A 14,212-nucleotide genomic window follows, 5' to 3' on the forward strand; every position below is an offset into this window, starting at 1 on the left:
CCGCCGTCATTTAGCTGGAATATTGCTGTGTGGGGCGATAAACAACAAAGCAACAACCAACTTTTGCGGAAGGATTCTGCGTTACACGGTTTGGAGTAAAGTCACGCAATATCACTAGGACATTGCTGCCCGAGGTGCTCTGTAGGAAGCGGCATAAGCCGAGTAGACCTGAGTAGGCCCGAGTGGTCATAAGCCAAGCGTATGTCCTTTGTGTGATAAGCTGATGAAAGTTTAAACAGTCGGAGACCAGATATGTCGCATCGTGTTTAACGCCGAGTGCCTTAATCACTAAAATATGCACAAAATGGTTTCTAAATCTTAAATCGATGCTTTCTTTCGTTTGATCTACTCATTGTATCCCGATTTCTAATCAGACTCATTACCTTCCGTAAGCTAGCAGGTATTTGTGGAAAATGTGTCTACAATGTAACATTTCAACACTGTCAACGTGAAACCTTTTCCTCAAATCATTAGGTAGCTCATGGTCTAGTGAATGTTGTGAGTTTATACTGAAACTTATAAAACACTTAACAAAGTCGTTGACACATAGATAACTACGCTCATTAGTAATGTAACGTTCCACATTCGTCAGCAAAGAGTGTCTGGTTATTTCACAGGCAATAAGTAGATGAAGACACGACCGTGTCCATTCATGGCACCACCCTAACAATTATCTCATTAAGATGTTTTGAAATATGACACAGTCGTTAGATGAACTTGACTAAATATGGTCGTAAAAGTAAGCATGGCTCAGCAGGGAGGTATTACTAACTCATCCGCAAAATGAGCATGTAACAGAGAGTCGGTGATCCAGTGGAATACTGTTCATTGTAAACATGAACACTTACGTCTACGGTTGCCGTTAAATCATGTTGAATATTACACAGTTTCACGGTAAAGTGGTCTCTAATTAGTCGACAAAGTGTTAATGAATGGATGTCTTACGGATGTATGAATATATTGAATTTGAAAGGAACTTAACTGAGGAATGCGTTTTGATGCAGTGATACTGTTTTTATGAAACATTTTCATATGTGCAAAGTTACTTGCTTTTTACCAGTGACGATCCGGGTCAGAAAAGGTCTTCAGCAACCCATGCTTGCCGTAACAGGCGACTATGCTTGTCGTGAAAGGCGACTAACGGGATCGGGTGGTCAGACTCGCTGACTTGTTTGATGCACGTCATGGTATCCTAATTGTGTGGATCGATGCTCATGATGTCACCCACTCGAATGTCTGGTCCAAACTCGATTATTTACAGACCGCCGTCTTATAGCTGGAATCCTGCTGAGTGCGGCGTTAAACAACAAACCAACCGACCTTATAGCCTATAGTAAATTTGCGTGTCGGTTTATTTGTCACAATAAGCTGCAGTTTTTTTAATGTGGGCCAGAGGTTTCGCCAGGGCCTGCAGTTTCTAAAATCGGAAGGTCCTGATGGCAGCCTGGAAATTTATTTTACTACCAACACTGGAAGGACCACGTGTCCCATTGGAAAACTGAAAGATAACTTTGTCCACTGGTCTCATGCTTGAGTTGGTTGGTTGGTTTGTTGTTTAACGCCGCACTCAGCAATATTACAGCTACGTGACGGCGGTCTGTAAATAATCGAGTCTGGACCAGACAATCCAGTGATTAATTTCATGAGCATCGATCCACGCAATTGGGATACGATGACATGCATCAACCAAGTCAGCGAACCTGACCATCCGATCCCGTTAGTCGCCTTTTACGACAGGCATAGTCACCTTTTACGGCAAGCATGGCCTGGGTTGCTGAAGACATATTCTACCCCGGATATCGATCTTCAAGGGTCTCATGCAGTGGTACTGATGGATAACTATCAAACTTGCTCATTAAACGAATAACACAAGGGAAACTGTTCTAATCATCAATTCAACAAGCGAATGAAATCGGCTTTGAGGAACAAATTTTAGATCACATTATTTTAAAGTTCCGTAAACCTATATCGTGCTACTAAATAAAAAAAAACTACAATCTCAGGAACATAGCCAGACACTAAGGTTTGATCTCAAACAGAATTTAGAAAAATAATTAAGTAACGTTTTTTGTAATGATGGTCTGTGACTTTTTCAATCGATGCGGAAGGAGTTCGCTAATCAAGTAAACATCGCTCCGGCCACTAGCAAAGGGAGCAATGATGTGGTGTGGTTGAAGCCGCTTTGAGAACCAGAGTTCAACATCTGAATTCATTTCCGCGAGGCGCCATTATACACAGGTCATCTTCAATGATTCTTTCAACTTCAGCATGTGCCGGGGGGTAGTTAAATCTTGTCACTAATTTGTCTCTTTATCAAACATAGCTCTTATCCTCGTTTCCTTTGAATCAAGACGTTGTCCGTAATTAGATTGAATGGAAGAATATCCCTTGCTTTTTCAGGAACTCTGTGGACGGCTCCGGAGCTTCTGCGCATGCCCGATCGACCACCAGAGGGCACGCAAAAAGGAGACGTCTATAGTTTTGCAATTATCTGTCAAGAGATTGTGTACAGAAACGGCGTATTTCATATGCATCACATAGATCTTTCACCCGAGGGTAAATATTGTTTCAGAATTATTAATAAAGCAATGTTTCCCACAAGGCTTAGGCTCAAATTCCGTTTGATTAAATCTTATTACATGCTCTGTTTCAACGCTTGAAAACCCCACACGGATTGTCGTATTACCGTTATTGCGATTAGCCGTCGACGGAGGCGAGACAAAACATTACATGATTAAACTATAAGGGATAGCGTTAACACTCTGGTAAAAAAATATTTTGATAGGGTTATCTCTTGTTTTATGTCAGATGACTTAAAAAGGTAACCTCAAAATTGAAGTGGAATAAGGTCATAATAACGGTAAAAATAATTATGTCTCCTTGACGTGGTCGCAAACTTTTAATGATGCATCTATCATTTTCATGTCCACAATAATTACGGTTATACTTGGGAAATCAGAGTGAAGTGACCTGATGGTACAAGAGCTTCAATTCATGGTAGAGTGAGTGATGCTGAAAGACATCGTTGTCTTGAGGTCGAATCCTACATTCTTTGTATGTTTGTTGTTTATCGATGTACTCAGCAATATTCCAGCTATATGGCTACATTCAAGACAGTTATGATAACCATCGAGAATCTACATATGAACAAATTGCTGCCATGGACACCATATGGTTAATTTTGATTGGCTCCACATCTGAAAATGCTTGTTATGTCCTAAAGGTTCTTTTTTCCAAATTGTATCCTTCTGTCATAAAAGGCATAATTCTTTCACATATCTGTTGGCCTAACAAGCTGTGATGCAACTGAAATACTATATGATATAAGCAGGGGCGCTGGGGGTAGCGTAGTGTTTAAAGTGTTTGCTCGTCACGCCAAAGGCCCGGGTTTCATTTGTCCCATGAGATGTTTTTTGCTGGAATATTGCTAAAAACGGCACAAAATCATAGTCAATCATTCAGTCACTTTGATATTAGTGTTTGAAACAGCTGGTTCATGCCGTTCTTTCGAAATGCAATCGAACATCAAATACCCAATAACACCAAAAATGCAATGTTCATCCGCATCCGGGGGCACGAGTGGCCAAGTCGTATAAGGCGCCGCGATTCGCTGTGCAGAGTTGCGTCCCTTGGGCACCCTAGAAACCTATGATTGGTTTGAATCCCGGTTCGCCCCGATTACGTTTCTAGGTTTGTCAGCACCACAACGATGCTCGTGGTTTCAACGAGGTGGTAAACATCTAAGACTTGCATCACTTCGGGGTTTCCTCGCACATTAAGCTGACACGCCGTGATATAACTGTAATACTGTTAAAAGCGGCGTTAAACACAACTCACTCACTCACTCACTCACTCATCCTAATCCACTCACTTCCGTTTACCCTTTATATTTGAGCATTTCGTTTACACGACATTGTCAAATTAAATTTAAGAAATAAATGAATAAGTCAGTCGTGGTTTTTTTATATGCTTTACATTGATTTTCTGGCGATGTTTCTTGACAATGCAGATATGCTAGTCAATACTAATAAGCTACATATACTTTCCTTGAATCTTAAATGAACTTCGGTTGACAAAAAATAAAGAACATATGATCTAATGTGGGATCCACTGACACATTTAAAAAACCTGGGGAAAATCGGAATGTACATTTGTATAGTAAAAGCAAAGAGCCAGATGGAAGATACGCTCCAGCTAACAGAACTATCTGGGTCTGAGTGGGTGAGTGAGTTAAGGTTAACCCCGCTTTTAACAGTATTCCAGTTCTATCACGACGTGCCACCTTGATTTGGGGAAAAGCCCGAAGTGATGCAGGTGTCTGACGTTTACCACTTGTGAAACCCATGAGCACGGGTATGGTGCTGACAAACCTAAAAACATAATCGGGGCGAAACGTAATTCGAACCTACAATCATAGGGATGGGGGCACGGGTGGCCCAGTGGTCTAAGCGCAGCGATTCGCTGTGCAGAGTTGCGTCCCTTGGGCACGCCAGAAACCTATGATTGTGGGTTCGAATCCTGGTTCGCCCCGATTATGTCTGAGACTTGCATCACTTCGGGCTTTCCTCCCACATTAGGCTGACACGCCGTGATATAGCTGGAACACTGTTAAAAGCGGCGTAAAACCCATCTCAATCACTCACTCACTACAATCATAGGTTTCTGGCGTGCCCAGGGGACGCAACTCTGCACAGCGAATTGCGGCGCCTTAGGCGACTGGCCATCCATGCCCCCGCCGGGTTTGATAAAACTCTATGTAACAGCAATAGGGCGGAAAGGTAAAACGCTCTTTATCAGTATTATCCGAGTACTGTGAGACCATCCAGATCACTGCAATATCCGGGCACAACGAAACGCTCCGGGTCAAAGCAATATCCGAGTCAGAGGAAACGATCAAGCTCATTAAAAAAACAAAAGATCCTGACTCCAATCAAAAGCACGTCATCAAAGAAAGTAAGGTTTTCATTTCCTATTTCTATCTGTTCTTCAGAGGTCTACCAGCTCGTTAAAGATGTAAAGGATGGACGTCGCCAAGTCTTCCGACCTTCCCTGGAGCATGCCGACTGTCCCTGCGATGAACTTGCTGATGTCATCAAAAGATGCTGGTCTGAGGATCCGGCTGAGCGACCAGACTTCCAGTCTCTGAAGACCATCATCAGAAAGCTGAACAGGTGCGTTAATCAAGGAAGTACCAACCTTGTTTGTAAGAGGACTACTAACATCTACTTTCATCCCGTTTCAAGAAAACACGCCATTTTTTGTCACATGTAAAACAGTAACGAAACATGTATTTTAACAACATTAATGAAATCGCGTCATGAAACAATCACAATAGCTAGTCGTATCAATCATTTTTGAAAATGTATCAAGGCGTTTCATTGGTCACAGGGACGGAGACAAGGGCAATATCCTTGACAACCTGCTGTCCCGGATGGAGCAGTACGCCAACAACCTTGAGGCGTTGGTAGAGGAGAGGACATCGGACTATCTGGAGGAGAAGAAGAAGGCAGAGGACCTCCTCTATATGATGTTGCCGAAGTGAGTAGATACATATATAAAGTGAGTAGATAGTGAGTGAGTGAGTTGGGTTTTACGCCGCTTTTAACAGTATTCCAGTTATATCGCGGCGTGTCAGCTTAATGTGGGAAGAAAGCCCGAAGTGATGCAGGTCTCAGGCGTTTACCACTTCGGTGAAACCCACGAGCACGGGTATGGTGCTGACAAACCTAGAAACATAATCAGGGCGAACCGGGATTCGAACCCACAATCATAGGTTTCTGGCGTGCCCAAGGGACGCAACTCTGCACAGCGTATCGCGGCGCCTTAGACGACTGGGCCACCCGTGCCCGCAAGTGAGTAGATACATATATAAGTAACAAAACCATTTCAATAATCAAAAACATTATCTATTAAAAGCGAAGCCCACAGTACGATTCCGACTATAGCACGAACATGCGTTTAAAAATCACTATCAAATAGTGATGACACCAGGTGTTCGGTTTAGGGTGAGCGTATCCTGTCCCACCGGTAGCAACCGTCAAAAACACATGCAAAGGCAAGTCAATTGTTCACATGAAAAATATCACGGGAACCTATGATACGAGTCAAAGTAAGGAATCACATTGGATATGATTTATCACTGATGCGTCAAATTTGGAAATGCCCTCAAAATGACAACCTCAAAACGTCTTATAAAGCTTTACTTAGACCTTGAAGTGTCGTATAGTGCTCTTTGAAATCTTCGTAGAAACAGTTTAGATGCTCGTTTAGTTCTTTTAGGGAGGCAGAAACTTGAGGCAACACGAATGTTAATAAACCAGGAAACATGTCAACGCGTCGAAAGTTGTTTTGGATGATTAAAATTCCAACACACCGCTCTTATGATGTTAATTGAGACGTGAGTAATTTCACAAACAAATTCCCGGTGTCTACTAGTTGATTTCATTCGCTACAGAGGACCAATGATTGTTATGTTGTCTAATCGCAACCTACGGGAAATCCGCCACCGCCTGTCACCTTGGGGTAGCCAGGTACGCAGTCATAGGGTTTCTCCCATTGTGACATTCTGAGCCCTTCATAAGTGAACGATTTGAATAAAATGCAGTCTTCAGATTAAACGACATACATTAAACTACGGTTATAACGAACACGCTTATAACGAACTGGCGGATATAACGAACCGGTTTCTTTGGTCCCTGCCATTTGCTGTATATATGCTGTATATATATGCTTATAACGAATTACGGTTATAACGAACTAAAATCTGTGGTCCCTTTGAGTTCGGTATAACCGTAGTTTACATTATAATACGTTTTCACTGAATACATTATGTGTCAATAGCGACACATCCAAGAAGAAAGCGAAGCCGTGGCAGGTTCATTTTCTGAATTCAATTTATCTTTAATTAGTTTTCAAGATGGTATCTTTAATTTTCAACATAATAACCTGACGTTTCATCTTAATAAGTTGAATTTTCAAGAAGGTATGAGATAATTTTCAACCATGTATCCTGACGTTTCAAGATAAAACAATGGCAATGCCCCTTATGGGCTTTCATACATTCAGTCCCCTTCCTCCCACATCAAGCTGACACGCCGTGGGGCGATTGTGTACACTTGTGGTTAAAGGGTTTGCTCGTCACGCCGAAGAACCAGGTTCGATTCCTCACATGGGTACAATGTGTGAAGACCATTTCAGGTGTCCTCGTCGTGATATTGCTGGAATAAGAGCGGCGTTAAATCTCACTCACTCACTCACTCACTCACTCGCTCACTTTGGTTTGCCGCCAGTATTAGAAAATAGTTATTTTACGTGTGATTGCGTCAACATGCTGTACTGTCTGTGGACTGATTGAAAGGGAAGTAAAATCCCACAGACTTCTTTCTATTGCCACACAAGCTACTATAAGGCACGACATGACAATTTATGGAACTGCGCATATGTATAAACCTTGTATTTGATAATAATAGATGAGATGGAAAATCTGGGCCCCAATATTCGTGTCGGCGTGACGCACAGACAAATAATACACACACATCGTGAACTCTCCCCGTGCACTGCATTACAATCAGACACAGTTCCCGTTTAAAGGAGATGAATTCCTCTGTTGCACGCTGAAAAGGTGTGGCTCCATTGCATGCATAGCTTTATTTACACGATATCGAAAAGGCGGTTCTTCTTTAATGGGGTCATTAATTATGGCATTGAACTCAACAGGTCAGTGGCTCAAGCTCTTGTCCGTGGAGAGTCCGTAGCAGCAGAGGCATATGAACAAGTGACCATCTACTTCAGCGACATCTGTGGGTTCACTGCTCTGTCCGCAGCTAGTACCCCAATGCAGGTGTGTATTTCTGTCAACGTCTATTACCCCAATGCAGGTGTGTATTTCTGTCAACGTCTAGTACCCCTATGCAGGTGTGTATTTCTGTCAACGTCTAGTACCCCTATGCAGGTGTGTATTCCTGTCAACATCTAGTACCCCAATGCAGGTGTGTATTCCTGTCAACGTCTAGTACCCCAATGCAGGTGTGTATTTCTGTCAACGTCTAGTACCCCAATGCAGGTGTGTATTCCTGTCAACGTCTAGTACCCCAATGCAGGTGTGTATTTCTGTCAACGTCTAGTACCCCTATGCAGGTGTGTATTTCTGTCAACGTCTATTACTCCAATGCAGGTGTGTATTTCTGTCAACGTCTAGTACCCCTATGCAGGTGTGTATTTCTGTCAACGTCTAGTACCCCAATGCAGGTGTGTATTTCTGTCAACGTCTAGTACCCCAATGCAGGTGTGTATTTCTGTCAACGTCTAGTACCCCTATGCAGGTGTGTATTTCTGTCAACGTCTAGTACCCCAATGCAGGTGTGTATTTCTGTCAACGTCTAGTACTCCAATGCAGGTGTGTATTTCTGCCAACGTATAGTACCCCAATGCAGGTGTGTATTTCTGTCAACGTCTAGTACCCCAATGCAGGTGTGTATTTCTGTCAACGTCTAGTACCCCAATGCAGGTGTGTATTTTTGTCAACGTCTAGTACCCCAATACAGGTGTGTACTTCTGTCAACGTCTAGTACCCCAATACAGGTGTGTATTTCTGTCAACGTCTAGTACCCCAATGCAGGTGTGTATTTCTGTCAACGTCTAGTACCCCAATGCAGGTGTGTATTTCTGTCAACGTCTAGTACCCCAATGCAGGTGTGTATTTCTGTCAACGTCTAGTGCCCCAATGCAGGTGTGTAATCTTGTCAACGTCTAGTACCCCAATGCAGGTGTGTATTCCTGTCAACGTCTAGTACCCCAATGCAGGTGTGTATTCTTGTCAACGTCTAGTACCCCAATGCAGGTGTGTATTTCTGTCAACGTCTAGTACCCCAATGCAGGTGTGTATTTCTGTCAACGTCTCGTACCCCAATGCAGGTGTGTATTTCTGTCAACGTCTAGTACTCCAATGCAGGTGTGTATTTCTGCCAACGTCTAGTACCCCAATGCAGGTGTGTATTTCTGTCAACGTCTAGTACCCCTATGCAGGTGTGTATTTCTGTCAACGTCTAGTACCCCAATGCAGGTGTGTATTTCTGTCAACGTCTAGTACTCAAATGCAGGTGTGTATTTCTGTCAACGTCTAGTACCAAGGCAGCCACACACGTATTTTAATGCACGTAGCTATAAGTCAAATAATCTTGAACACGACGTTAAACTCCATTTCACCATTAAACCAAACTCACTTATATTAGATATTATTTAAAGCGACTACAAACCCCATAGGTTTTGAGTATAGAGGTTATAAGAAACAAGTTATTGTATGTCACATGCAATGTGTTTAGGATAGTTGTTACATATACATATGTATTTGTTTGTTTGGTGTTTAACGGCACACTCAGACATATTCCATCAATCTAACGGTGGTCTGTAAACAGACCAGGACCAGACAATCCAGTGATTGATATCATGAGCATCGATCTACTCAACTGGGATACGATGACACGCATCAACGAAGTCAGTTAGACTGAACTAGGAGGCTGAAGATCAACTCTAACCCGAATTTTCAGCAACCGAATCTAGTCTTAAGATACGACTGAATAGATCGTGTGTCAGACTTGGTAACTTGATCATGTGTCAATGTTTCCCGAAGGCGTGGCACGTTGTCATAACATCACTCAGTGGTTTATCTGGACCAGACCTGCTTATTAATATGCTGTTATCATATTTCTAGGATGTGTTGCGTTAAACGACAAATAAACTTTGTGTTGTAATTCTTTACTACTTTAAATATATATGCTGCCATGAAACGTTTCTTTTTCTATTTTTAAGGTTATTGATCTGTTGAATGATCTCTACACGACGTTCGATTCCATCATCGAAAACTTTGATGTCTATAAAGTAAGAAATACCGATCCTTCTTTAGTTTGACGCCGACTATTTGATATTCTGGGTACATTACATTGCATATTGGTACTGGATATGTTTGGTAAAAAACCGCCATTGTTTCAGACGTGCTGAATGATATGACAAAGTATTGTTTGTTGGCAAAAAGCTTCTGATGACGAAGAATAACACTCTATCTTTCTTGAACAGCTGATTGAAATTATATTGTCTGTAGGCCACCCCCAGAATATTATATGGTCGTTGTTTTCATCCCCTGAGTTTTATTTGATAAAAAAATCAATTAATTTATTACAATCATTTATAAACAATTTAATTGTATTCCCATGAACATGTATATGTTTAAATATACGTCTTGCACCACATATCAGCGATCTACACAACTGAGGTATTATAATAATAATAATAATAATAATAATAATAATAATAATAATAATAATAATAATAATGTTGTTATTATTATTATTATTGTTGTTGTTGTTGTTGTTGTCATGAGTCTTGTGTTCGTTCGTTGTGTGGACATTTAGGTAGCCTTGTGGCCAAAGTCACGGGTTGGATTCTCCACATGGGTACTATGTCTGTTACTGCATGCACTGTCACTGAACGTGTCTTGTCCTGTTTTGTTCAAGGTTGAAACTATTGGAGATGCTTATATGGTGGTGTCGGGACTACCGGTGAGGAACGGAAATATCCACGCACGAGAGATTGCGCGCATGTCCCTGTCTCTCCTAAATGCTGTGCTGTCTTTCAAAATACGTCATCGACCCGAACATCGAATGAAACTGCGGATTGGCATTCATTCAGGTAGGAATTATAATATAATGGTAACGCTATCGAGGTCTTCCATTAACAGACAGTTCAAATGCCCGAGGTCTTCTGCAAGTAATAATGTTCTAAAACATAGCGTTACCGTTATTTAAGCTAACATGGATAGAATGTATCAAAAAAATAAAATAAACAACAATATCGGTTTTGGTACATTTACTGCAATCAACACGAATTTCACTGACCCACTTTTACAAATATGGAATCGTAATTAAACAAACTAGATGACGTCACTATTGGACGTGACGTCACCTTTCACTATCCCTATGACGTCATCCATGGCCCGTGACGTCAATGGCCCGTCGTCAAGCAATATGAGGGCGTTGTCAGGTTGCAATGGCTCCTCATTTCTGATAACATACGGGCGGTTTAATGATCATTCAATTCATTTTAGCTATAATATCATAAAATATATATTCACTCAGTTTTGGTTTATGGAATGTACATGAATCTTATTTTGAGATGTCAATGTAATTGGTATACTACTAATAGAAGAGTTGGCCTGGGCGTCTAGTAACCCACAAAACACTGTCAAGAGTAGCGTCAATTATGCTTTTCAGAATGCCGTGATTGCGGGTTGCAAATCACATTCGTTTTGATTAATATCCCAGGTTTGGACCAGCCATGTAATTTCGAGTTTAATGATTATGGTATGCGTCTAAGGCCTGCGTCGCGTCTGGCTTTCACCCAACATGAAAGTGACACTCTGAATTAAAACTGAAATGGTGAGGTGAGGTGAGGCGAGGTGAAATGGGGTTTAAAGTCGCGTCCAAGATTATTGCTCTTATATAGCGACGTGCATGTACGTGTGTGTGTGTAGCTGCTTGTATTAGTCCGATTTATAGTGCTAGCTCACTGAGATACCATGCCACAGTGTAACATGAATACCCCACTCAGACACAGTATACTGACTCCGAGCCGACCAGTCCTTGTTTTAGCCCCTCAATGGCGAGCGCCAGACAGGGTAACAACAAGTACCATCTTTTAACGTCTTTTGGTATGACGCGGCCAGGGATCGAACCCCGGACCTTCCGCTCTCCGGGCGGACGCTCTACCACAAGACCACGGAGGCGGTCTTTAATGATGTTGAATGAGGCGTTTGTTCCACGGGTTCATTTGCCTGTGAAGCGCGAATTTCAATCTGAATGTTTTGTGATTTCCTTTACCAATGTTCGGTTGTAATGTCATCATACCAGGGTGCCGTGTACGATCTTAGCACTAAGGTGATCGTAACTCTCATACCTTAACACAGACTTACGACAGTCGTAGTGCTGCGGTGATTGTAACTCTCATACCTTAACATAGACTTACGACAGTCGTTGTGCTGCGGTGATTGTAACTTCCATACCTTAACATAGACTTACGACAGTCGTTGTGCTGCGGTGATTGTAACTCCCATACCTTAACATAGACTTACGACAGTCGTTGTGCTGCGGTGATTGTAACTTCCATACCTTAACAAAGACTTACGACAGTCGTTGTGCTGTGGTGATTGTAACTCCCATACCTTAACATAGACTTACCACAGTCGTAGCTCCAAGGTTGTTTTGTACAACGGCCCCAGGACAATATACACATATATAGTCGAGCTCTTCATCAGAAATGAAATAGTAGCGATTCAATACCAAAGGCACAATACAGTATCACTTTATTTTTTTTTTTGTAGACTTCATTTATATTTGCATATTTTCGCAATTCGAACAAAAATGCATCTTTCAACACGTTACGAACGACCGTAGCATAGCAGATAGGGATATGCAGAGGGACGTAGCTGATTAATCCCTCGGGAAGCGAGTTTTTAATATCAAAACAACCCTCGAACGTGTTTTATCCTATACATACTAAATAAAGGACTCGTTGCCGTTGTTTCTCGTACAATACAATATTCTCGTGTTTATTCTCCCTGCAGTGTTTTATTATACGATAAACAACTCCCACTCATCGTTTATTTCTTAATTACACGACAATGCAACAGTTTGTTTACTGGATTAATGTTTCCTCTTTCCCTTACATTTTCAGGGTCCGTATGTGCTGGAGTTGTTGGTCACAAGATGCCGAGGTACTGTTTGTTTGGAGACACTGTCAACACTGCCTCCAGGATGGAATCAAATGGATTACGTGAGTTTAATACTGGGCTATGGTCGTCAAGCTGTGTGATTGCATGAGTCATAGGATACTAGGCTATGGTCGTCAAACTGCGTGATTTTCTTTTGTCATAGGATACTGGGCTATGGTCGTCAAACTGCGTGATTTTCTTTAGTCATAGGATACTGGGCTATGGTCGTCAAGCTGTGTGATTGCTTGAGTCATATTATACTGGGTTATGGTCGTCAAGCTGAGTGATTTCTTGAGTCATAGGATACTGGGCTATGGTCGTCAAGCTGTGTAATTGCTTGAGTCATATTATACTGGGTTATGGTCGTCAAGCTGAGTGATTACCTGAGTCATATTATACTGGGTTATGGTCGTCAAGCTGAGTGATTTCTTGAGTCATATTATACTGGGTTATGGTCGTCAAGCTGAGTGATTTCTTGAGTCATATTATACTGGGCTATGGTCGTCAAGCTGTGTGATTTCTTGAGTCATATTATACTGGGTTATGGTCGTCAAGCTGAGTGATTTCTTGAGTCATAAGATACTGGGCTATGGTCGTCAAGCTGTGTAATTGCTTGAGTCACAAGATACTGGGCTATGGTCGTCATGCTGAGTGATTACTTTAGTCATAATTTACTGGGTTATGGTCGTCAAGCTGTGTAATTGCTTGAGTCACAAGATACTGGGCTATGGTCGTCATGCTGAGTGATTACTTTAGTCAAAATATACTGGGTTATGGTCGTCAAGCTGTGTGATTGCTTGAGTCACAAGATACTGGGCTATGGTCGTCAAGCTAAGTGATTAGTGGAGCCATAAGACACTGTGCTATTGTCGTCAAGCTGTGTGATTACTTGAGATGTATAATGGCACTCAATCTCCACCCATGTCGTCTAAGGCGCCGCTCTTGGCTGTGCGATCCCGTTAGTCGCCTCTTGCGACAAGCAAAGTTGCCTTTTACAACAAGCATGTGTTGCTGAAGACCTATTTAATTCCGGATCTTCACGGGTCTCCTCCGAAAAGAACCTGACACACAGGGGTAAAACGAACAGTTAAAAGCGGCGTTAAACCTAACTCACTCTCTAAAAATAACTTTCAAGCTGAAGAAAATGAAGACAGTGCATGTTATATTGAGCTTGGCGTAATTATTAACTACAGTCCGTTTGACTCCAAATGAGAACGATGAATTGCAAAATAACTCGAAATCCAGAAAAGTGTATGAAACATCAATATGGCACTTGACCATGAATACCCTGTACCCAACAAAATCTGAATTTTGTTTATTTTAAGACCCATGACGGATGAAGTTCTTTAAGAAACTATCATGTAATTTCGTATAGAAATGTGTACATGACACGTAGGGGGACACACCGTGGAAGGCACAGCGCAAGCACGGTCTGCACGTGCTACACAGTGA

At 41.9% G+C, this 14,212-nt stretch overlaps 1 protein-coding gene across 1 annotated transcript in view; it reads left to right on the top strand.

Moving 5' to 3' along the window:
• Positions 1-14,212, top strand: part of LOC139461199 (atrial natriuretic peptide receptor 1-like) — a 111,135-nt gene that overhangs the window by 94,718 nt on the left and 2,205 nt on the right. The window contains exons 15-21 of the mRNA XM_071242792.1: positions 2,401-2,556; positions 4,991-5,171; positions 5,389-5,538; positions 7,717-7,840; positions 9,808-9,876; positions 10,509-10,683; positions 12,724-12,822. Coding sequence (XP_071098893.1) covers positions 2,401-2,556; positions 4,991-5,171; positions 5,389-5,538; positions 7,717-7,840; positions 9,808-9,876; positions 10,509-10,683; positions 12,724-12,822 — 954 coding nt within the window. The remainder of the gene's footprint in view (positions 1-2,400; positions 2,557-4,990; positions 5,172-5,388; positions 5,539-7,716; positions 7,841-9,807; positions 9,877-10,508; positions 10,684-12,723; positions 12,823-14,212) is intronic.

Source organism: Haliotis cracherodii, unplaced genomic scaffold (assembly GCF_022045235.1).
Source record: "Haliotis cracherodii isolate W230 unplaced genomic scaffold, xgHalCrac1.p SCAF_14, whole genome shotgun sequence".
NCBI classification, from domain to species: domain Eukaryota; kingdom Metazoa; phylum Mollusca; class Gastropoda; order Lepetellida; family Haliotidae; genus Haliotis; species Haliotis cracherodii.